The sequence below is a fragment of the Leptinotarsa decemlineata genome, unplaced genomic scaffold (assembly GCF_025532065.1).
Source record: "Leptinotarsa decemlineata unplaced genomic scaffold, Ldec_3_MD MMD2_tig00026282_RagTag_RagTag, whole genome shotgun sequence".
Classification (NCBI taxonomy): Eukaryota; Metazoa; Arthropoda; class Insecta; order Coleoptera; family Chrysomelidae; genus Leptinotarsa; species Leptinotarsa decemlineata.
The window spans coordinates 20,937,961-20,964,350 of record NW_027412668.1 but is presented as its reverse complement, the minus strand read 5'-3'; the positions used below and the strand labels follow the sequence as shown (position 1 = coordinate 20,964,350).

The 26,390-nt window shown below is 35.3% G+C and overlaps 1 protein-coding gene across 1 annotated transcript in view; it reads left to right on the top strand.

Moving 5' to 3' along the window:
• The first annotated feature begins 1,134 nt into the window (after positions 1–1,134).
• The window catches only part of LOC111509267 (juvenile hormone esterase), a 28,139-nt gene continuing 2,883 nt past the window's right edge, over positions 1,135–26,390 (top strand). Inside the window, exons 1-8 of the mRNA XM_074180024.1 lie at positions 1,135–1,442; positions 4,412–4,540; positions 8,108–8,267; positions 11,414–11,599; positions 13,552–13,742; positions 18,419–18,587; positions 20,413–20,591; positions 20,703–20,856. Coding sequence (XP_074036125.1) covers positions 1,245–1,442; positions 4,412–4,540; positions 8,108–8,267; positions 11,414–11,599; positions 13,552–13,742; positions 18,419–18,587; positions 20,413–20,591; positions 20,703–20,856 — 1,366 coding nt within the window. The 5' untranslated portion in view covers positions 1,135–1,244. The remainder of the gene's footprint in view (positions 1,443–4,411; positions 4,541–8,107; positions 8,268–11,413; positions 11,600–13,551; positions 13,743–18,418; positions 18,588–20,412; positions 20,592–20,702; positions 20,857–26,390) is intronic.

Below are 26,390 nucleotides of genomic sequence, written 5' to 3'. Positions count from 1 at the left end.
ACAACAGTTGTGAAATTCACCCATGAACAACGCCTCAATTGGAAACAGTAGAAAGAGGTCTACTGGGAATGCCTCATAAAAAACCCGCCTCCAGATTCTACCCTGATAAATCAACGGAATTGAACAAACTTGTAGTTTGAAATCTGTTAAAAATATGTTTTTTCCGTTAATCAGCTGTCGCTCCCATACGAACGACAACTCTCAGAAGTTGAGTAACTTGTGCGAGCTAAGGACCAACGAGGTCTTACCTTTTAACGTGTGATTCCTAACACGGTTGCAAAATCATCTCAGCTTCCACCAGATAAATTCTCTCGAGAAAAATATCTGGTCGAGGCGGGAATCGAACCCACGGTCTTCCGATCGTGAGTCGGGCGTACTACCACCGCGGCCAATTCCACAACTTGGAAATTATTCGTTGAAAAACTGTCTATGAACTTGCGCTAATGTCTTGTAAAGTGACCAGAAAAAAAGTTATAACGCCCAAAAGAAAATGTGTTCAAAAATGTTCAGGTAATTTGTTACAAATGATGTTCCATAAAAGTTTCTATGAGCTTGCTAGTTTTCGAGATACAGCGCTAAAACCCTTTGCACCTCTTTTTCCAACATGGCGGCCGAGAAACAAGAGATACGATCTAAGCTCATACTAAAACCATATACATATCAAAAAAATGAAATAGTGTCCTCTTCAGAAAGCAACTCCAAATGTAACTTCTTAATGGACTAACTGGTATTTCATGTGGTTGATGGTTCAGTCCATTGACTCACTGTATACGACCGCGTTGATTCAAAGTATGCACGAATTTCGACTTTCGAGAATTACTGTTCCAATGGAGGCAATACCATTATTTTTTTGGCCTCCATGAAGCCAAAAATTTCATGAAGCAGTTGATTCCGGATGGGTTTGTCATCGGTTCGATTCTTATTCATAAAACAGGAAAATATGTTTTCAGGACAATACCATGCTTGGAGCAGACTTTATTTGTTATCTTCGTTATGTTGTTTCGCCTTTTCAATTGATAAGGTATGAATATTTTCTCAGAATGAAAAATATTGTTTAAACCAATTACGTGGTTCCAAGTAGCGTATCGTTAATATTAAGAATTCAAACCGCATGCATCATTTGAATTTCCAATCAGAAAAAGGAAGGGACTGATAAAGGAATATCACAAATATTCAATATGAAGGCAATATTTTGTTATTAATTTTGGGCATTTGGAAGTGTGCTTTTTGCAGTGTCTTCTAAAATGAAACGAATAACAGTTCTGTTACTCTTCGCTTTTATCAATTTGAATGTCAAAGTTTATTGTGATGAGAATCCTATAGTAACGATAACACTCGGACAAATAAAAGGCAGCACATTGAAGTCTAGATTAGGAAAGACTATTTATTCTTTCAGAGGAATTCGTTATGCAAAACCGCCTATAAATGACTTGAGATTTCAGGTGAGTTTTTGGTATTCAAATAGAACCAAATTAATCACAACTATTTTTAGCAATGATGTTTTGAATCCTGCTTTTTTCTGTTTGTGTAAATATAATATTAGTAAAATTTGGTTTATGTTCTATTAGTGTTGTGGTTTTATATTCCTTTTGGTTAAATCATTATTAGGAATCATGGACGTTGTGTGGATACGAGTATTTTTCAAATTGCATTAATTACAAGGAATGTAACAGATGTCTTTCATCCTTTGATTCAGTATTCAAATTTCCAAACGTTTTTTTTTCAATTCGGAATTTTTGTTTATTGGTAGCTCATTATAAAACTTGATACCTTTATGATGAATCGAATTTTGCCCAATATTTGTTTTCATTTTCACTGATTTTAGATTGCCTGAATATCTTGTCGAATTGTTGTGTTGGTCACCATTGATTTTGAAATGACCAAATGAATGAAGGTACATAATTTGAATTTATGTATGGATCACAAATCCAATAATTTTTCAGTTTATGAAAGTTGAGTGTAGGCTCCTTGTAGTTTTACTTGACAATACACTTTATACTTCTGTTCTGAACTTTTTTTTTGGTTTCAATAAGAGTTTGTTGCCATTCCCCATAATGATGATAGATCTTGAATTTTGGAATATATTTTAAGTTATTTCAGGGGTACAACATTTCTTATTTTCAATGAAATTTCACTTCTTATTGTTTTAAAGACCAAGAAATTCAGTACAAAGAGATTTGATATTGCCATTATGGAATTCGATTGAATCTCTCGAATCAATTGATGAAGAGCTTTTTGATATGAAGGTATAGATATATTTTTGAAAATTTTGTGATATTTCATGGCATTGAAGCCATGAAAATATTTTATCAAGGTCTTTTAAAATATTAATTTTGAATGTTTGTACTATATTTCCATTGTGAATTGAAGTGGTGTCGTCAGAAAACATTTGTAATCAACCAAATTGATTTACTGTAGCAAAAGAATTGAAATTTATAAGAAACAAAACAGGTCCATGTCGATATAATTCAGATAGCAATTGTTATAAGAAATGTTACAAATCCGTTTCATTTTTCAATTCAATTTTCAAATCCCCCATAATTTTGATATTGTTTGGGATACATTCATTTTCAAGATATGCTATTGATATATAAGAAAAGTTTGTAGGTGAATTATCATCTGATGAATTTTTGCGAATTCGAGTAGAATTGGATAAAAGTGCTTGTATCGACTGAGATTTTATCAGGATATTTTTTGAGCTATGAGTTAACACTTCATTTTAAAATTTTCACAGAACAGTTCACAAAACCGTAATACGCAATACGCCTTCGTGTGATAACTGTTATCACCCGAAGACGATTGTGGATACTAACAATCGAAACTTCTTGACATAACTTGGTTTGGAATCTTTCAATTTTTTGTTACATTTCTTGTTAATAATATTTTTAAATTTTTTTACTTTCAGCTTATAATAACTTTTTGGTTGTTACTTGTATGTTATTTCTTTGTAATATCAGATTTTTGTTTAATGAAATCGTTATTTTCATCTTTCTGTTCACACATCCTGCATAGAGGTTTATCCACTAGCCCCATAATATGGAGGTGTTTCCTCAATTGAAAGTGGCCAGTTAGAAATCCTACTGTTAGGCGTAAGTTTTTCCTGATCACCGCCAGATATTTCTTTGGCGCCAGCTTCCGAGGGTCGCTCAGGGTGAACCATTTCACTACTGCATTCTTTGATTCCATCCCATTTCTTCAGAGATTGAGTATGGGTGTGAAATTTGGCTAGTTTCGCAATAGTCGAAGTCTTCAGGCTGTAGATGTCACTGGGTCCTGAAATTCTTAGTCCAGCCACTTCCTTGGCTAAAGAGTCGGCAATGCGATTACCTTTACTACTGTCGTTCCCTTCAATCCACCTCAGGATAATGTTACTATCTACCGAGGCTTTGGCTGAATCTTGGTGGCACTCTAGTAGTACTAGCCCTGAGGTAACACGTTGTCTGTTAATATGGCTTGTCTACTATCAGTGCAGATTGTTATGTTTTTGCCAGAAATTCCTTTCCTGGTTACTTTGTGGCGATTGATATACCAGCCAGTTCTGTTTGAACAACGTTGGTATTTTTTCCCATACCCCACTTAATCCTTAGGCTTAGTGATCTGGAGTAAACCCCACATTCTGAGCCTTCTTTGGTTTTTGAACCATCTTCGTATATGCGTATTACATTTGTAGCATATGACTCTGTGTTTTTGTATTTGTAGGGTTTATTAAACACAATTACATTACTGGCTGCCTGCGGCAGAGGTTGCGCAGTAAGCGCTTCTCGCCATAGGCTTAGCCTCAATTAACCCATTTCTACTTCGAAGTGTACATCAGTGCAATCATAATATGGCCATTAAGGCAACCTCCATAAAGTACAATATATCAGTCAGTAATGAAGGAATCAAGAGATAATTCATGTGTCAAGAAAAAGGAAGGTATGGCTCAATATCCATTATATTGATATTGTTTACGTGAAATAGAACCAGTTTAGGCTATACTATTCATTTAAAAAAATTATAAATGCACACATGGTATGATTAGTGTTGAGGTTGAAAAATTCAGTGTCAATGGAAACAAGAATGTCGCGACATTTCAGAAGTAAACAAGAAAATGTAAATGAGGATTTCAAAACTTGATATTCAAATTAACTAATCAACAAAACATCTCATGAATATTTTTTAGTTCGGAATTTGCACTATTGGAAATACCAGAAGTATTCTTTGTGAGAAATGAATAATCAATTGTCTTATGTTTGCTCGAAAGAAGTATCGTTGATTTCCGGCATTCATTTTTGGTTGCATGCTGAATATTACTGAAGTTCAGTCCCAACACTGAACCGTTATTTTCAACATCTCGACACGTATTTCAATCAACAAGTGATAAACTTCAATAGGAAGACTAAACTTTAATCTTCAGTGTTTTCCTTTCCAGCCGCCACAGCCTGTTGACAAATGGGAAGGAGTATACGATGCGACCAAAGATGGTCCACTGTGCCCGCAGCCAAAGATTTACGGAAACTCTTCTGAGGATTGTCTCACTTTGAATGTTTATACTACCAAGGTAGGTTGAATCTGTGGTTCATTAGTAGGAAAATAATAATGAGATAATGATGTGATAACACTTCTAAAATTCAAATCATGAAATTATAAAAAAACAAAAATTATTTGGCGCTCCGGGGTGACTTCATTGATTCCAGTGGCGCATTTGCTTTTTGAGCTGCAGGAAAACCCGGAAAAACCTGCAGCACTACATCATCTGAAGATCTTGATCTACCAATGTCCTCTCTCTCGTAAAACAAAATGTAGGGTGCTTTCAGAAGCTCAACACATCGCCAGAACCTCAGACAAGAGGCCAGAACACTTAGTGACCGATTAGTCTTTGACCACGGCGTAATAATGACCATATTCAACGCCAAAACCACAGTGAACAATGACTGCATGAAGATTATAATAGTGATCTGCTAGATTGAAGTGTCCATCTATTTCGAACCTTCGTAAGAGTTTGGTACTTCCGTCAGAGGTTGAGTAATGTTTGAAGATCATCAGTGTTATTATATTAGATTGACTGGTACCTCAGTTATACTCAGTCAGTTAGTTTGGCGCATGTTAGGCAATACAGTCGATCATCACCTGTTAAAAGATCCATTTTCAGATGATTCAAGTTTCAGAAATTCACATAAGTTTTTGCTACCTCTTGAAAATTTACTACAAAGTAAACAAGTGAGGATTCTCCTAGCAAAATATTTACGAACACAATGCCCAACGAAACGAAGAATCAACTGATTCATTGTATGATTCAGAATAACAATATTTTCTGAGTGAATCTATATTATCACATGTAGAGTATTTGGTAAATGTTCGATTTTTCAGTTTGAGTTAGTCCACGAATTTTGTCAGTAGATCACAAATCTGTGATGAAAACTTTACGGTCTAGTCGATTTTCGGAGATACGGTCACTCAAAAGTTGATTTCAGGAACTTGTAAAATGACGCCTTCGATTCACGATCGCATGTTGTTAGTTGATTACAAATCTGTGATCATACTTGGCGCTCTAGTCGATTTTTGGTAATAAGGCCACTTAGAAGTTGATTTCAGGAATTTATGTATAGAATTCAATGATAAGTTTACAAATAATTTTTCAGTTGATAGTGATACAAAATTGAAATAATATATATATACATCTGTTTCAAATCTGTTTTTCCGTTAATCATCTGTCGCCCCCATACGAACGACAACTCTCAGAAGTTGAGAAACTTGTGCGAGCTAAGGACCAACGAGGTCTTACCTTTCAACGTGTGATATATATCAAAAAAGAAACAATTCGTGGACACAATACTTCAAAAAAGGGGGGCAAACCGCGGACACGTGTTTCTGGCTATTGGCCTCACAAGCGCGGTGCAGCCAAGTGTAAAGATGAGCAATACTTGTTTGCCGAAAGCAGGAAACAACACATACGCACGGAGTCAACAACAGAAGCCAACCGCACATTTGCGGACCAGTTAGAAGACCTAGAATTCCCAGGCTACATATAACACGACCACGTAGGCATGTGGGAATTTTCCGAAGGAAGAAAGAAAGCAATAAATTCATATAAACATTGAATTGCACGAAATTAAATACTTTCGGAACATCTACTTTTATATGAACATTGAATAATACATTTTGTGTCTGAAAGTTACTTTTCTGCATGATCTACACATCTTTATATAGTGGAAAGTTTTTGAATTCGATAGCTCTCTACCTTCCTTTGGAATAAAGAAGAAGTAGAAACCTAAAACCTATCTTTTCCAAAACTAAATCTCTTATAAAACTATACCCCTTTCAATTCATTATACAGTTATAGGGAAATAAATACATTCATACTTTTCGATGAAGAAATTGGACAAAAGTTCACTTACTTATACATACCAATACACTGAAATACATTCCATACATACATTCCATTTCTCATTGCTGCAAACAATTTGAATTCGAATAAATATTATTCAGAAAAGCTCCAATTCAATAAATTAGTTGTGTCTGCTTCGAATGAAAGTTTCCTGGATTGAAAACATCTTCATTCAAACCTCAAACATTGAATACTTACTCTCTTATTTTTTACAAATTTTTCAATATTTCTCTATTTTTACACAAAAAGTGGTAGTATTAAAAAAATCTTAATGATTAATTTGTTTAAAATAAATTGTTTATGGAATAAATAATGAAAATATAAATTAAAAATAAAGTTTTTTCTCAGAATGTAAAAGAGAAATACAAATTATGTTTTGAAAAAAAAATTGTTCCCTAATATTCATAATCAGTAAAAAAAAATTGTTGGTTCACAAATGCGTTTTTAAGCAAAAACATTTTTTTAAGGAATGATTTCGTTTTCAAAAAACTTCAATACATTTGTTTATAACACTTTTTTGAACAAATAGTGCTGAAAATTATCGAAAATCATTTTTATGTAACTGTAAATAATGAGAATACGAATAAATTTAGATATTTAGGGAAAAATAATTTTTTTCGTCGCTTTAATTGAATATTCCACTTTTTAACGTCTTTGGTTATTAATAACAAGAAGAGCTCCAAGTAGTGAAAAAAAATTGAGGTATTTAGTTCAAGAATTTTCATGGTTTTAATGTAAATTTAAAACTTGTAAAAATTGGTTAATTGACTAAAGTATATCTAATGAAATGATCACGGAAAACATTTTTTCAATGGATTTTCAAATTCAAATATTTAGAAGGTATGTGCTTTTTTTTTCTATTTCTAAATAATGATATTCAATGGGTTGAAATAATTTTTATTGTTGAAAGGTCCGTATCGGTCAGCACATGCGGAACGCCCATCGCCCGCTTTTAGCGCTATTTTCGCCTCTGAATTAAAATTATAAATATTGGTGATAGAGTTCCTGGAGGTAGTACTTTTTTTTTATAAATTTCCTTCTCTTCAAGGATCTTTTTAAAATTTCGGATATCTTTAATATTTTCCGAGATATTTAAGAAAACCAAACCCTCTTTTTTTACTGAATTGTTTATAACTCCTGCAATTTTTTCGAGCCCCTCCAGAAATTTTTCAAAATGATGCTAGAGTTTATTTCGGTGCCCTGTCCAAGGGCATTTTCCCATGTTCTGATTGATTTGTGCATATTGTTGTGAAAACATTGAAATAGAAAATGAAGATCATAATATATCTAACCAGCTATCGTCGGTTGGTAGCCAGGCGGTTCGACGTGGGTACTTTGTTCACTCACTCGAATTGACTGCCGTGTTGGTAGGTGGTTCAAGACCTAGTCTGAACGATCGATCTTTACTAGCTATCGTTCAATCCGTGTTAGGAATCACACGTTAAAAGGTAAGACCTCGTTAATCCTTAGCTCACCCAAGTTTCAACTTCTCAGGGCTGTCATTCGTAGTGGTGCGACAGCTAGTTAACGGAAAAACAGATTTTTAAACAGATCTATCTTTCTAATCATTCGAACATCTTTGGAGAATCGAATCTTATCAGGTTGCCGAATCGTATATGAAATTCATTTACTCTTGTGAGGAGTAATTTTAGAGAAAACCTCAATAATGGTCAACATCAGAAAAGGTTTTGATATGATGAACACATTTTGGCAGTCGCTCAAAAACATCTGTTTTTTCAGCTTCCAACTTTTTTCAACAATCCCAAACGACCCGTAATTGTTCACATTCCTGGTGGTAGTTTTTTCATCAATGGAGCTGTTAGTACACAAGTGGGCCCTAATTATTTCATGGATCAGGATATAGTTCTAGTAATTTTGAACCACAGACTAGCCTCTCTAGGTAAGTACATACAAATTCTATTTGGAAATTGCAAACAGTACTTCTCATAACACTTTCTTTGGAAGATTCCCACATTTTTTGTTTCGAAACAAGTAGTAGAAAGGCTAAAAAATTAACCTCCCTTGAAAATAAATCCCTTTCAATTTAAATTCCAGAGGTTTTGTTGATTTTTTTTTCTCTACTGCCTCCCGTACGAGTCGTTTATGGTATCCGTGGTTGGGGGCAATGAGTTTCCTATTTTCAAACAGAATCCTGTGGTTTCCTTCACTGAGTGTGAGTTCCGCCACATCTGACTTGTCCGTTTGGCCAAGTCTGAAGTTTTTTTTCATGCTCCTTCAGCCATGTTCACAAAAGATCCATGAGAACATGAAATTTATTGCCCCCAATCAGGGATACTATTGCCGACTGACACCGGAGGCAATAGAATATTAGAAACTCACGGGTAATTTCAACAGAAAAGAACAAGCTATGAACCTCAAAGTTCAAAAATAATGAACATCAAGACGGCAGGTGGAGAAGGGTCAATGAATGTTATTGACAATGGGCTTGTTTCATGATTTTTGTTTATAGTTCACTTGATAGAAATTTTGAATTGAAAAATAGTGCATTTTGTTCCATCTCTCTAAGTACCGTAGTTTTCCCGTAATTAATTATTAAAAATCAAATGTGGAAGGATGATGACGTCACGCCCCTATTCCCGCTTCTTGTTCCATTGACCAATGGGAACAATAAAAATAATCAACATTGCCAAATCGTAAAATTTACGAAGCCTATAATAATTAATTCAATTATGGAAGTGTATATGAACCCGTTACGTTTCAATTAATGAACAATTCTCCACATGGAATAGAATGTACACGAAAATCATGTTTGCAAATAAGTTCTGTATCTAAAATCAGTACACAAAGTCGATAGATCACAAAATATTCACCTAAAATATGATTTTATGCATTATTTAATAATATACAGTTATGAAAATCCAAAAATATAGCAAACTCGATTGAAGAATCACATCAAATATTCAATTTATTCTACAATCCTCAATCTGTACAACTGCAATTTATTACAAAAAAAAAACGATATCCTACATACATACCTCTTTCTAATATAGCTACTGAATTCAAGCTTTATAGGTTCGCTTGGGTAATCTGTTGAATCTTCCAAAACTTAAGAGGAAGGTTGAATGAGGTCGAGTATAGACAGAATTGATTGTACTCAAACTGATCTAACAAAAAACTTCTGAGAAATACCATTAATCATATGATAAAATTCAATTAATTTTGTTTCATACTTTCAGTAACAGGATTAACTCCAAATAATACTTTTTTGGAGAATAGTTGAAGTTGAAATAGAAAACTCTGTTATCAAATTCAATAACTGACTTATAAACCAATGCGCTTTCTGTTTTCTTGTGCTTTCCGCACAATTAAAATCAGCATGTATCAGAATCAGAATGTATCATACTGATATTCAAATTAATCTCTAAACACTTTCAAAACATGAAAAACCGATGAAAAACGATGAAAAACCGAATTGTTCCTATGCGAGCTGTCAGTTAAGAAAAAGTTGAAACTCAATATTGCAAAAACAAGCAAAATGGATCCGATATGACATACATTTTCAATTCCGAATAAACCAATAAATTGTGATATGGGTACTCCATTTTCCGAATGATCAATTAAAATTTTCTGTTATTATTAATTCATTTTTTGAGAATAAAGCCAACGAACAATTAAATATACAATAAGATCGCTCGAATCCACGAATAACTGATATAGTACAAGTTATATCTAAATATGATTCTAATTAGAATTAAACGAGCTGTATTTTCAAATGGTTTTCGAATGCTCATGAACTCTAATAAAATAAATCAATTATGTATTCATGCCACCCACCAAAAAATTAGAAATTCAACGTTACTAGTATATTGGCCATGTTGTCATCCACTCAGCCAGCGCCCTCTGTAGTGTATGCGACAATGTGCTCTTTCTAATGTAAATGGTTTCCACACATAACTTCGTATTTTTGTTAAAATAAGTTCAAAATAAATGTTGAGCCTAGTTTTGTTAAAGCTGACTCCGACAACTTACCAAGAGTCGATTTTGAAATGATCGATGAATCTTACTTGAAAAATTTGCAATACTTTGGTACCGAAATGAAGAATGAAAAATTGAAACGGTAGGTGGTATATTTAGTAGGTCCCTTTTATTTATATGACATTCATTTCAGACTTTGTCTTTTATCGAAGGATGGAAAGAGAAGCAAAAATATGTACAGTGAAATGTAGAATTACTCCAGAACATATCAATCCAAAAATAACCTGGAAAAATATTTTTCGGAATGTTGTTTTATAATTTCACAATCAAATAGATTTTGAAGTGATTTTTGAATGTTTTTTGGGGAAAAATTAATTGTTATTATTATTGTTACATATTTGATGACACGGAGTATGCAGCAAAATAGATACCCGGCGAGAATTACCTTTCACAAAAAAACGTTCTGTAATTACATAATTCTAACAGTTGTATTCACACCGAGTTCACAACAATAACAATAAAAATGGCGTCTGTCAAATTGGATCAAGAGATCTGTGATTGGATATTAAAAACCAATACACTTGACAACTCCGCTCTGGTCACGATCAATTTTATTGGTCAACAGATTTAAATTCTTGCTTTTCGAATTATTCTTTTTTCTGCAAATATAAAGAGATTTTGGGACCGATTAGGCTTGATAAGTATAATATACTCCTAACTCGATCAGTCTACAAGTAAACCAGTATCATTTTCCATAGCATGAAACAAGCCCAGTTACCTACTCCAGTTACAGTAATTAGCACCCAGTCATCGGAGATAAACTCGAGATATATGACCACCTGAAGTAGCTGAAAACCAGTATTATACGCTGTAACCTTTATAGTCCTAGAAAACTTTTCTGAAAAATTATCACTGAATTCGGTTGTCCATGGTGTGATATCAGAATACATTTGTTTCCAATAATTGATTTTCAATATTTGTAATATTATATCGATTAATTATATGGGTTTTTTCGGTTCGTATCTAGTATATGACTGAATATTACATGGTTATTGGAAAGAGTACACTCTAACACATAGATTTATTTCACTTGACAACAAAATATTTCAGGCTTTCTGAGTACTGGAGATAAATTCGCTCCGGGTAATAATGGATTTAAAGATCAAGTGGTAGCACTCAAATGGGTTAAAAATAATATCGAACATTTCGGAGGTGATCCCAATTCCGTCACTTTTTTTGGACACAGTTCCGGAAGTTGGTGTCCTGTACTGCACATGGTATCTCCCATGTCCCAAGGTAGGTATTATCAATATAGAACTGTTTGAGTATATTTCATTATTGAGAGACATCAACATCACTTATCGTGATGTTATTGAATTCGTTCGTTACTAGTTTCTTGAGACTTTTGTATTTGATCAGGTCTGAAAATGTTTGAAGGTGATCGACAATGTTTCATGATGAATTTCACTAGTTCGGACTTCCATTGTCTACTATATAAAATGATTTGAAATCCCTGAAACAACTAAAACAGAATAATTGAAAATGAATAGCTGAAAATAACAATTATATTAACCAAAATAAACCTGAAATGAAATAATAGTGAAATAAAATACAAGTGAAAATAGAACAATTGAATAAATAAAAATAAAGAAATTTGAAGAAAATAAAAAGTGGAGAGATTCCAAGTCACGTTAGTTCACGACCTTTCGATTCATAGTATCTACAATCGTTTTCGGGTGATGACTGGACTGATTCTTCCGAGAAATGACTATTTATAGGTCGTTCGAGTACTTTCACTTTCACGAGTACTTTCACTTTCACTTTCACGCTTTCCATTTTCCGCTCCACTGGTTCCGTGGAAGATGACCGTTTTGGCGGGAGTTGGCCATTTTTCGCTTGATGATGGGATGGATGATGACACAGGAAGATCAACTAATCAGTTTCGAAGTGGAAAGAAACCTTGAGTCTGGTTGAGATATGTTGACGACACCTTCATAATATGGAACCATGGGAATACTGAACTAGACACCTTCCTGAAACACATCAACAGCGTGAGACAATTCCATCAAACATCTGTATACCGAAAACCCACTCATACGGGACAGTATCCGAACCACGAATCCAACCACCATCAATAGACTAAAAGAGGAATCATCAAGACTCTATTAGACCGTGCTTTCGGGCTTTGTAATACGAAGGAAGGTCTCGAGAAGGAACTAGACATCATCAAAAATGATCTTCAACGGCATGGCTACTCCAAAGCGATGGTAGAAAAGACTTTGGCTAGAAGACAGCAGGAGCCTCGCAAGGAAGAGAAGCCGTCACAACCAGTGCTTGCACTTCCCTACATCAGAGGATTATCGGAGAGGATAAGAAGAATTGGTTCCAAATACAACATCAGAACCTGCTTGAGATCCGGTAACACTATCCGTAGCAGCCTCACGAAAAGCAGGCCACCAAACGCGGACTGCGATTCCAAGAATTGCATTTATCGGATACCCTGTGAGTGCGGAAAATCCTATATTGGTGAAACTTAGAGGCCATTGAATGTTCCCATTGCCGAGCACAAGAAACACACACAGCGAGGGGAAACCGGCAAATCAGGAATAGCAGACCATGTTTGGACCCATCAACACAACATCGAGTGGTCCCAAGCTGAGATCTTGCACAGAGAGGAACATTGGTTTAGGAGAAAATTCAAGGAAGCCGCATACATGTTGTCCAACAACGTATTCAGCTTAGCCAGCGTAGAAATACGCAAAATATGGAAACCCATCATCAAGCGAAAAATGGCCAACTCCCGCCAAAACGGTCATTCCCCACGGAACCAGTGAAGCGGAAAATGGAAAGCGGGGATAAGTGAAAGTACTCGAAGGACCTATAAATAGTCATCTCTCGGAGGAATCAGTCCAGTCATCACCCGAAGATGATTGTAGATATTAACAATCGAAACGTCGTGAACTAACGTGACTTGGAATCTCTCCACTTTTTATTTTCTTTTTTCATTTCTTTATTTATATTTATTCAATTGTTCTATTTTTACTTGTATTTTATTTCACTATTATTTCATTTCAGGTTTATTTTGGTTAATATAATTGTTATTTTCAGCTATTCATTTTCAATTCTTCTTTTTTAGTTGTTTCAGGGATTTCAAATCATTTTATATAGTAGACAATGGAAGTCCGAACTAGTGAAATTCAAGGTCTGAAAATTCTAATTGTCTTACTATTTGTGTTATATTTGTTTAGGATTGTTTCACAAAGCAGTATCAATGAGCGGTAACACGGTAGGGATTTGGCCAATTCGAACGAATCTCTTAGAACAGGCTAAGAAACAGGCTCGTTTGGTTGGATGTCCAGATGATACTTCAGAGAATATAGTGAACTGCCTGAAAAGAGTACCTGCTGAACAATTAGCAGAATCCCTATTTGGATTTCAGGTATGTAATGTTAGCGTGATCAGCATTAGCTTAATTTGAAAGCACATGTTATATCAACACATTAAATTCCTTAAATGGAGGAGTACCTCCTGATAAATGGTTTTGTATTTATTATCCCACGTAACATAAAATGGTCATGAATAGGGATTAACTGAATTAATTGAAGGTACAAATTTAAGAAAATGATGGAATATTGAACAAGGAAACACAAGTAATTGATATGAGCAGTGAACATTAAGTTTATTAAAAGGTAATAAAAAATAAAATAGATTTCTTTCAAGAAATTATAAATAATTCGATGAGGAAATACGAGTAGAATAATCAACATGGGAAAACAGCCTAATGTGAAATAATTCATATTTTATATAAAAATATTCAGATGATTCTGGCTATATGAAAAATCATATAATCCTGTATTTGTAGTTCATTTCACTAAATAATTTTTCAATTGATTTTTGAATTTGAGAGCAGTTCAAGATTTTTTTAAAAATTTAGGAATAATATGCAAGTATATTATGATTCCATCATGATATTCATTGTTGAATGAATGGAATAACGAAATTTTTGTTTGTATAGTGTGTTCAAATCTAAGAATTGTTGGTTCTGTGTACGATAATTCAAATATGAATTCATTTTACAGTTTTATTTTTATTTGTGAAATTATAAAACATCCATGGAAGTAAAAACAACAATAAAAATTAATTGGCGCTCTGGGGCGCCTTCATTGATTCCAGTGGCGCATTTGCTTTTTTAGCTGTAGGAAAACCCGGGAAAACCTGCAGCACCACATCATCTGCAGATCTCATTCTGCCAACGTCCTCTCTCTCATAAAACAAAATGAAGGGTGCCCAGAAGCTCCAATAGATTCAATGCATCGCCAGAACACTTCGTGATACGACTATCGTCAAACTTAAACCAGTCCGTTTCGTCTTTGACCAAGGCGTAATGATGACCAAATTCAACGCCAGAACTACAGTGAATAATGACTGCATGAATATTATAATATTCTTCTGCTGGATTGAAATGTTCATCTATTTCAAACCTTCGAAAGAGTTGCTTGCTTCCGTCAGAGGTTGGTTATTAGTCATATTAGGAAACGCTAGATGAAGTTCCAGAAATTCACTCAAGTTTTCGCTACCACTTGAACATTTACTACAAAGTAAATATGTGAGGAATTTGCCAGCAAAATATATACAAATACAAGACGAGATGGACTGCACGGAATCATTCAATCCAGAGCGGTCGGGAGTAGTGATTTTGCTATTGTTTTGCTCAAGAAGAGTATTCAACAAGAACAGCAAGAATTCGGAACAATCCTCTTGTCCTAACGAGTATCTAGTGGACTTCAAAGACTCCAGAATATCCGTTGGAAAGAAATATGTTACATTCTCACGAAACTGCAGCTGCATGAACAAGTGTTTGAGTTTGATGAATAAGAAGGAAACATTCCCGTTCTCGTTCATCAATAAAACCTCGTTCTTGAAATTCTTCGTCATGAACAACACTTGTGAAATGCTATTTATGTAGCAAGTGTTTCCTGAATTATTCAATCCAATTTTTTTCTCTAGATTTTCAGATTGTTGTTTTCATTTTTATCGTTGTTTCATAATTTCACGAATAAAAATTTGTAAGTTTACTTCCAGGGAGGAAATGAAAAAAAAATTTATTTGGTAAAGGTTTTATTGTGGATTCATTGACTGATCCCCAAATAGCAATAAGATAATACAATTGTGAAATGTGGAATGAATATTTTTCCAAAAGTTAGGAGAAGTATAGTTTTTGATTTTGAATTGAATTCCAATGAGGAATGCTACTTTTTAAAAAAATTTCAATATATTTTCTCCACGATGAATTCCCATAAATATGTAATCTAAGAAATTGAATAGAATTGGTATAACTGTTCAATAATCTTTAAGAAATATTTATATATGTAGATTTTTGAAAATGGATTTTCAATAAAACTGGCCGCTACTCCTCTCTTTTAGCTAGGATGGTGGTTCGATAGTGCGTGCAAGTATCTATCTATGTGTGTGAATTTTCGATATACTTTGTGGGTTAATCTGGTACCACATCGTTCTACTAGTACATCTAGGAAAGCTATCCGTTGGTCCTGCTCAATCTCCATGGTGAATTTTATGCTAGGGTGTTGGGCGTTTAAGTGGTTCAGGAAACGGTTCGTGGCGTCTCTTCCATGTTTCTAGATGACGAAGGTGTCATCCACCTAACGTAGCTACATCCACCTAACGGATTCAATTCAAAAGTGTCTATCGCTTTTCCTTCAAATCGTTCCATGAAATAATTTGCTATCACTGGGCTAAGTGGACTCCCCATCGCAACGCCATCTAGTTGCTCACAGAAGTTTTCCCTCCATTGAAAGTAACTTCCTGTGACACATGCTCTAGAGAGTTCGGCGACGTCATTCGGGAACATGTGGGCTAACCTCCTCAGAGAGTCTTTCAGTGGGACATTGGAGTGGAGTGGAGTCATCTCCACTCTAACGGAACGGGCTCGGAGAATATGTGAACCAGAACATCTGGAGAGGGAACTGGAACAGCTTGAAGTGACCTTGGGATCGAATGGATACAGTGCCTCCGAGATCAGAAAAGCCATGAAACCGAAAAGCAACACGGTTCAAAAAGCGAAAAAGGATCATATGGTTGCACGCGCATATCTACCGTTCATCCCTAGGGCCACGGACAGAACTGGAGAACTATTGGATAAACACATCGAAACAGTCTTCAAACCCACGAGGAAGGTACAACAAAGTCTCAGGTCGGCTAAATACAAAAGAGACCCATTATCAGAATCAGGGGTCTATCGCATACCGTGCCCTTGTGGGAAGGTATATATCGGAACCACCAAACCATCCATGGGAACAAGACTGAAAGAGCATAAAAGGAACTGCAGAACAGGCAAAGGCGGACAAGTCAGCTGTGGCAGAACACGCACTTAGTGAAGGAGACCACACAATCTTGTTTGAAAACACAGAACTAATGGCCCCCCACCAGGGATACTATAACCGACTGGTACGGGAGGCAATAGATATCCACAAACATACGGATAATTTCAACAGAAGAGAAGAAGCGGTGAACCTCAACCGAATATGTAACCCTATTTTAAGGAATTTGAAAACAACGAACAGAATGACAACAGGCAGCAAGTTTGTTAATGTTTCAGATTCCAGTACAGGTACAAGTACAGGTACAAGTGCAGGGACAAGTACAGGTACGAATACAACTCATTATCTGACGAAGTATAAATACGCTTTACGAAGCCTAAAAGTTAGTCATCGGACAGCAAACCATGATGGTTAAACCTCTGAAGAAGTTAGCCACTCGCGCCAGCGAAACGTCAGGAAGAAATTCCAAAAGTCCACGGCTTTCAAATTCGAAAAATAATGACACTGAAAACCTCAGCCGCGAAAGTCAAAACCATTTGGTCTATGCAAAACATAAAAAATAGTTTGTGCCGTATAAATACAGACTTACCCAGTGCCTTTTACCTGGTGACCAAAAAACATTTGCTGATGGATTGTGAATGCTAAAAACGCTAATCCTGATTTCCTAAGACAAATGCTATGGAATTCGTTTTAAAGCATCGGAGCATATATAACAGAAAAATATCATCATAATTAGAGTAATGAGAACCTTAAGCGGAACATTTTTTGTAATCCACAGATACGTTTCAGCATACATGTATAGTGCGGTCTCATTGGGTATCAAATCTTCGGACCAGTTAATATTCGAAACGTTGAAAAGTTTGTAATTTGACCATTTGAGGTTCACTGTCACCAGAAGACCAGTTCGTAGACCTCCCCGTTGTCTGGGTGTTACACCTATGGATTTTCTTTTGATAGTTTTAGTCATCACCTGGTGATGGCAACTTGTTTAGCGGAACGCGCGTCGAGAGACAGTTTTTTGATTTGGTGTAGGAAAAGTGTTCTAACAGATTCATTTTACGCTATGCATTTACCAATTATACCTATCAAACTCGGTAAATCGTTGAAAACATTTTTATTTTACCGGTTGCTGAAAATTATAAATAGCAACGTTCTCTTATCAAGAGAACTCGAGAGAAGTCCAGACAACACAAGACGAGATAAACGCTACTCTTGTCAAGACGAGAGAGACACTTTCTCTCGACTTGTCATGGCTATCGTGACAAGACTTTCGACGACGGGAAAGCACCGGAATCTAGAAATGTTCGTTATTGGTACTGGTTAGCATACATTATTTCGACACAGATGAGGCAGTCATTAAAAAGTATCTAAGATCTACGGAAGACACTCAACTCAACTGTAGATTCTCACGCATCCTGCCCCAGGCTGTATTACCTAATTTTCTAGCTTTGTTAATAGTATCATTTTCCTTACTGAAATATTCAATTGACCAATATTTTGATACCAAAGTTGCGATGAGATTGGAAAATTATAGGTGACAAAAATACATGTGGGGTCTGCTTTGGATGATTTCCAAAGCAAGGATTTTTCCCAAATACCAGAATTGCAATAATCAGGAGATGAAGAAGAAAACTTAATTTCCTGAAGACATCAACTTGGTTGATGGAATGCTTGTCGAACACCGTTACACCTTTTATTTGGTTGATTACTTATTTAAAATAACATTACAACAACGATCAAGTTCAACAGAAAACTAAAATGAATACTTTTTTTAAAGGAATTTGGAAGTGATCCTATTCTGGTATGGGGACCGGTAATTGAGGGAAATTTTGGACAACAACGATTTTTGACAGATCACCCCATACGTCTTATCATGAACGGACAATTTCAGAAGGTACCTTTTATTACTGGCCAAACCCACGACGAAGTAGGACTGAAAGCATTTGGTGAGCGAATAGTTGAATATAGCTGAATACAGCTGAATATAGCTGAATATAGCTGAATTTCATAATGAAAAATGTTTAGTGTTATATATTTCGGGTTTTCAATTGACATATTGATTTCCATGAATTCCAACTAATTCATTTCCTTCACACATATAATGAAGGAAAGAAAATGAATTTGTTGAAAGACATAGAAATCAATAAATCAATTAAAAAACTCGAAATATATAACCCTAAACGAGCAACTCGATTTATGTAGGTCCCCACTCTTGAATGTATAAAAGAGAAACAAAGAATAAATGTTTGATAATACTTGTATATAGCGACGTGTGCACTACTATCTACCCCACAGAGTTAGGTTAGGTCAGAAGTGAGTGGGCCTATTCGACCCTCCTCCGCAACCCTCAAGGGTTTATTGTGGCTCACACCTATTCAAACTCGACCAAATAAACCCAGCTTCTTGACGAAGACAATAAGTGTATATAGTGAGTGATCTTTCAGGTCAGATAGTAGAAGTGTGGTTCTACCAAACTCTGAAAACATGATTCGGTCCACAGCGGGGCAGAATTACGTTGTGCTTTCAGCAGTCTGGGGTTTGTAGAAGCACCAGTGATGTTGAACTAGTTTTATAACTCTGACTAATTGAACTTCATACAAATAAAAGTTATTCGGACCTCACTATGTGATTTATTCAAATAGAAAGCTGGTCACAAACTAATTGTGTACAATAACCATTCATGTGCTTATATAGACACACTATGACATTGGTAAAGGTAAAAAGATAATTTACGGGAAAAGGTCTTACTATGCAAAATAATTCCTGGGTAGAATTCATAATCATGAAAAGATAATTCTTGGTTAAAATGCTTATGATATGTTATAAGTTGTAAACATCAAACGATATTTGTAAACAATTAAGAGATAAAGTTCGGCAAGAATGCAATGTCAGCAATTACCGATTTTTATCTAAAAATAACCAGGTTAGTCCAGGCTTGGCTCGGGAATAATGTAACTGCAGGCACAAATTATATGCTTATTATTTCCCAAACAGAGGCGACACACACTGTCCCCGTCTCTGCATATGATTTAGACGACAGTGACCTGTAAGGAGGCCTGTTAGACATCGTAGTTCATCCCTGCTATAGTCCAACAACTGTTTGGTTTCAAGTTTCGAAGGGTGAATGAACGCCTTGGAATGAGCAAATCCTGTAAGATTTTGCCAGAAGTCTTCAAATCTTCTTGCCATCCAGGTGTTCAATGTTTGCTTGGCAAAACCTAAATCAATGCCAATGACAGGTTCTGGTCCAATGAAGCTACTTGCAGCACCCTTCTTTGCAAGGGAGTCAGCAGCCTTATTGCCTTTCAGAGCAGTGTGGCCGGAAATCCAGACCGGAGACAATTTGTTAAATCTTCCTATTGAGGAGAGTCGTGTTTGGCAATTTGCTATACCTTGCGTTGCTCGGTAGGAGCCTCTTGCTTCCAAAGCCGCTTGACTGTATTCTACTAATCTCTTTCCATAGATTAATTCTCATTGAAATTTGTCTCAAGTCAATATCGTTGCTGTTACTATGTGTGAAAAGAATTTGTAAAATTAGAGTTTTTGAAATCCACATTCCATTTCGCCAAGAAAAATGGTATGAATTTGTTTTCAGATTGAAAATTGATTTGTTCATGAAATAAGAATAAGAATATGTATTTGCTACCCTCTCGAAGCGAAATATACCATTTGATCGGAATCCTTTAAATTCATTTGAAACATACAAGAAAATTTCGACGACTCATGCCCTTTTTTAAATGTTATTATGAAACCACAATATATTGTTTTCAGAGGTGATAGATAATGCAACTTTAACACAAGAAATGAATAACGATTTTGAGAGGATAGCGCCTATTAGCTTCGTTTATGAAAGAAATACCGCCCAATCAAGAAAAGTCACTAAGGCAATCAAATCGTTTTACTTGCATGACAGACCTGTGGATAAATCTCAGCTGCTTAATTTGGCATATGTGAGTATTGATATTTATTGATAACAATAGACAATAAACAACTAATCTGGTTATCACAAATTGAACCGATTGAAAAAATAATTCAGAAAATGATTTATTAACAATTTTCAGATCTACGACGATACGATACAGACTTTTGTGAATAATCGTGCAGCTAAACTGATATCGCAATATGGCGACAAACCTGTCTACTATTACTGTTTCACGTTTCAAGGACGCTATAGTAACTTCTACCTTCCTGGAAGCAACAATACTATACCATGGGGTAACATAATATTTTTTCTAATTTTGATAACAAGCCCTTACTTGATTGGTTCTCCGAGTGTTGTTTGAGTCTCATACTCTCATGTAGATACACTACAAAGCGATAGAATTCGATACTTGCAAATCGTGGTTTCATGTATATCGAATAATTTTTTTTTATTTTTATAACACATTGGCCTAAAAATCCGGGGCCTAAGAAAAAAAACGCGTTTGTTTTGTTCAAAATTGGCGTTAATCACCAGCCACACAATCATTTCAGCACCGCTCTAACACTTCAATACCACTTTTGTAGAACGATTTATCTTTTGCACCAAAATAAGCCTCAGTTTCAGCAATAACCTTTTCATTTGAACGAAATTTCTTACCGGTGAGCATTTTTTTGGGGTAGCCAGTAGTCGCTGGGAGCCAAATCTGGCGAATACGGTGGATGTGGGAGCAATTCAAAGTTCAATTCATGTAGTTTTACTATTACTTTGATTGCCTTGTGACACGGTGCGTTGTCTTGATGTAACAATTTTTTTGTCATATGCGGTCGTTTCTTTGCAATTTTGGCCATCAAACGGTTTAATAACGCCTTGAAATATTCACTGTTGATGGTGACTACCTTCTCAAAATAGTCGATGGATATTACACCCTGCATATCCCACTCAAGAAATTTCTTTTGATTCCGGAGTGAAGTGATGAATCCATGTTTCATTCATTGTCACATATGAAGGCAAAAATTCCGGTTTGTCATTTTTGAATATGGCCCAACACTGCTCAGAATCATCAGTCGTTGCAGATACTTCGAAATACAACTATCGTCCCGCAGTCAACTGATGATGTCTGCCGCAGTAGCACACGAAACGTTTGGTACTTCAGGTTCCATTCGACCACGGGCTAATTTTTAGTGAATTAATTTTTAAGGAGTGCACTACTGCTCTAACTTATCACGGCTGATATCGTCGAATTTCAACAAATTAACATAAAACGTAAATAAATTATACACATGAATCTTTCTCTTTCATGACTCCAGACGGTGAACACTGTATGGAAATCCGTTTGGTTGATCATCATCTGAAATATTTTTCTGGTCTTTTCAAAATGGAATGTATTAGTCAATTAATTAATATTTTGAATATTTTCTCAAAACCACAAAATATATTTCATCACAATTTGGCAAGAAGAGATCCCCATCATATTGAATGTTCACCATTTTCCTGAGCGATTTAACTTGACTTATTTTTTTCCTGAGTTGAACAAGGTAAATAATATTACTGATTTTTTTTTCCAACACCAAACCGTTATTTTAACACCTCGACACGTGTTTCGATCACCAAGTGATTAAGAGGAAGATCAGTTTGATCCTCCTTTTGAAGATGATCAGTTTGATCTTCCTTTTGAAGATGATCACTTGGTGATCGAAACACGTATCGAGGAAGATCAGTTTGATCTTCTCCTTGAAGATGATCACTTGCTGATCGAAACACGTGCTGAGATGCTAAAATAACGATTTGGTGTTGAAAAATACTCCAGTAATATTAATTACTACACCAAAGGTTCCAAACAGTGCATCACAACAAATTATAATAATAATAATAATAATATGTTCACCATAAAAATACAAATGGAATAGACAAAAATTAAATAAAACGGTATAGGGTAAACTGACCAGTTATTGGACAGTTAAGATTTTTTCAAATTCAAACTCATATGAAAATTTTGTTTTTAGACCTACGGATGCTAGCAAATCGCCAAAATAGTGCTGGTTTAGTGGTCTTCAAGTAACTCTATCCACATTCACTTTTCAATTAAGACTTTTCTTTTGGCAGACAAACAAAAAATTATTGACAAAAAAATTATTTATTGGACATTTTTTTCATTTATTGGACAGGATCAATTCAGTTATCGGACATTTTTTTATTTTTCATTCAGACAAGTAGGTAGAAAAAGAAGTTCGAATATCATGAACATCTACCTAGTTATATTATGCATATTTCTCCTTGTACATATTGAATAATTCATCTATTTTTTTCTCCTCATCTTTTTCAATTTCCATCTTTTCATCGTGTTTTTGTTCTTCCACATCTATATTCTCAATTTCATCCATGATATTCTAATTATCACATGGTTCGAAACTGGAATTCTCATTTATATCTTTTTCACTGTCAGCTTCTTCATTGCTTTCCTCTTTAAAGCAGACGTGACACATGAAAAGACACTGTCTTCCGAATCTGGAACATGCTCTTTGTGTCTATTTGGAATGCAAAGGTGATGAACAAATTTCTTACAAATATTACATAATATGAAATATCGACTACTTTTAATGATACGTTTTCTACACACAAAACAATTGCCATTTTTTATAACCTGGTTTGACTTGCAATCTCTTTCATTTTGAGAATCAGCTTTAGACGCAACTCTTTCCTCTCTTAGTCGTTTCCTCTCCAACTTCTTCATCTCTTCCTCTAATTTGAGTTCTCTTTTAGCCTCAATATATTCCTGATAACATCTTGGAGTTATTGCATATGAAACGCGTTCCACATCGCGCTTGTTTTTCCGTTGGGGTTTGTCTGGTACTTTGAGGTACGCTTCAATACATGTTTTATTCGCCGATGATAATACCGCAGATACAGATATGTCAATAAAACTTGCACTTCTTGAAGCTGGATATGGAGTTTGGATCAAATTCAAACTAGGAACATCAATACGTGAACTCGTATCATTCGAAGTTCCACTATCTGTTCCAGTATCTTTTTCATGTATATTCCTAATCTTTATTCCTAATAACATGATTTCAGCTGTTAGATCCGATTTTTTCTGTAAATCTATATTTCTTTCATGATTTTTTTTTATTGGTTAATGCTTCTGGCTTTCCAAGTTCAATACTTGCTTTTTCCAATGACATGTCCAATTCATTATCGGGCTCTTTCAATCCGATATCAGGCTCTCTCGATTCATCACTCCAATATCAACAGACAATTAATTTTCGGACTCTTTCGATGCGATACCAGAAACTTTCGATCCAGTTTTAGGTTCAATATCAGGTTTTCCGAAATAATTCCACATTTGATGAAGTGTTGAGAACTCATTATTGAATCCTTCTTTGATCAAAATCGCATCATAGGTCTGGAATTTCGTTAAAGTATCTTCTCCAATGAAGTTGATGAAAGTTTTGTTATCCATAACAAAATTGGACTGTGCTTCCTAAAAATGGTATAGAAATCATATTATAATCAACTTGTTAGGTACAAAAGCGCAAGATATACTCACTTTATTAAGTTCGTTCAGTTTTCCTAGACACTTTGAAAAATCTATCGCATTCGGATTGAATGGAAATAACCCACATGCTTTGAATCCGTGTTCTAGGGTCTCTGGCTTGACAACTTCGGTTACAACTTTTTCTAATAGTGCAAAAGTCATTTTATTTAGAACTTGTCCTGGATTTTTCTCGTGAAATTCCCTGACAGCTTTTTTCCACCCCACCTTTATGGGCCTAAAAACTGCTACGTCGCATGGTTGCAGAATTCTAGTTGCATTTGGATACAACGCAATTACTTCAATATTCAGTTCATTGCAGAGTAGGCTGAGTTCGTAAGTTAAGTGGGACTTATGTCCATCAAGAAATAATAAAACAGGGAGCCTGATACTTTTTTCAATCAAATGATGATGGAATATGTTTTTTATGTAATCGTAGGAAGTTTCGGAGGTCATCCAACCATTATCCGATCGGCCAATTCCCCAAGTGGGATCCACTGTCATTCCAGTGGCAGAAAAACAAAACATCACGGTGATGCTTTCTTTTTGGGATCCTTTGTCAACAGTGTGAACGTTTTTTACGCTTTTTCCAGCAAAAGCTTTACAAGTGCTTGGAAAGATTTGGAAGCCCGTCTCATCTCCATTGAATATTCGAGACGGATCCTGCAAATCTATATTTTTAAACGTCAAGTAGCGTTGTATCCCAATGAACCACTTCCTAATATCTACTTCTGAAACACAAGCACTTGCTGAACTCACTGGCTCACTAGTTCTCTGAACAATTGTGGGATGTCTTCTACGGAAGGGCTGAGTAGAATTAAAAAATCAAAATAACAAAAAGATGAAAGAATCAGTTCATTTCACCTTGAACCAACAATCACCGGGCCTATGGTTTTTGAATGGGTGAAGACGTGGATTCTCTATTAAAAAATGTTGAACACTATTCAAGATATCATCTTTTTTCTTGGAAATCCTCGAATTGCCAGTTCTTCGATCCACCTTGAGAATTTAAATCCAATTTAAAAACATGTCAATACAAAAATTGTTAAACAGCGTACTTTACCAGCTTCAATTCCTCTCCCAATGTCAATATAGGAGATGGACCGCAAGTCTCCTTATGTCCAAAATTCTTTAATTTGAACTCCAATGTTGATTTTGGCACATCGTATTTTTTTGCGGCTGCTCTTAATGATATCTCATTGTTCTTAAACTAATTTTTAGCAGACTCCATAGAGTTGGCATCATAAGGGCTTCTCCTTGGCATTATTTACTAGTGAATAAAACCGCTGAAATGGAAATTTCAGTTATTGGACACATTATTAACCATTTATTGGACAAGTGTCCGATAACTGGTTGGAATGAAAATATTTGAGGAAATCTCATATTGAATAAATCAACGTGAGAAGGCGGTAAAACTGTTGAATAAACTTGAAGAAACCTACTAAGAGCAGTTATTGGACAGGTGTCCAACAATCAAATTAGTGGGTATTTTCTTTCAGTTATTGGACACCCACAAAACATAACTCAACTCCACTTACCGAGGTGTACAAGTTGTAAAACTCACTTTTTTCACAATAAAATACACATGGAATTTTAGATCCCACAAATCTCCTTCAACGGAACTAAGTAGCACAATAATGTATCACGAACTTCATTATCAAAAGTTGAATCGTTATAGTTGCTATTCACACATCGGTAAAACTCAAAGAGATGCTCCATGCATCGCGGTCAACAGCAATGACATTACAATATATGGTGCCATCTCTAGAGTAAAATATGAACTGAAAGGTATAGTAGGAATCTTGTTTCGATTATTATAATCCAACTGTCTAATAACTACCACATGCCCAATAACTGATCAGTTTACCCTAGAGGCACAATAACACCTAGAGGAACAATATGATGAATAGGCAGAGTATCAGCCAAGGCTGTTTTTCAACGCAACCTGGGAGAAACTATAATTATCTAAATAATATGAACACCAGTCGAGTTAACAATATCAAAAAAAAATATTCATTGCTTTACTTTAGAATATTCATTTTAGAAATGCCATGGTCGGGAACGGTCAAGAGGCTAATGAGTTAAATAAGTCTTCAGTCTTTTTTTTAAGTTTACGATGGTGTATGATCCAAATTCGCAGGGTAGTTGATTATAATATTTGGGTGCATTATACGAGAAGTAGCGGGTGAAGATGGAAGATTTGTGTTTGGGGATGACTAGAACTGAAGTGTTCCTTGTAGTGAAGCTATTAATCGTAGATAATGTTCTAAGCTTCTTCAGTAAGTAATCAGGTTGTCG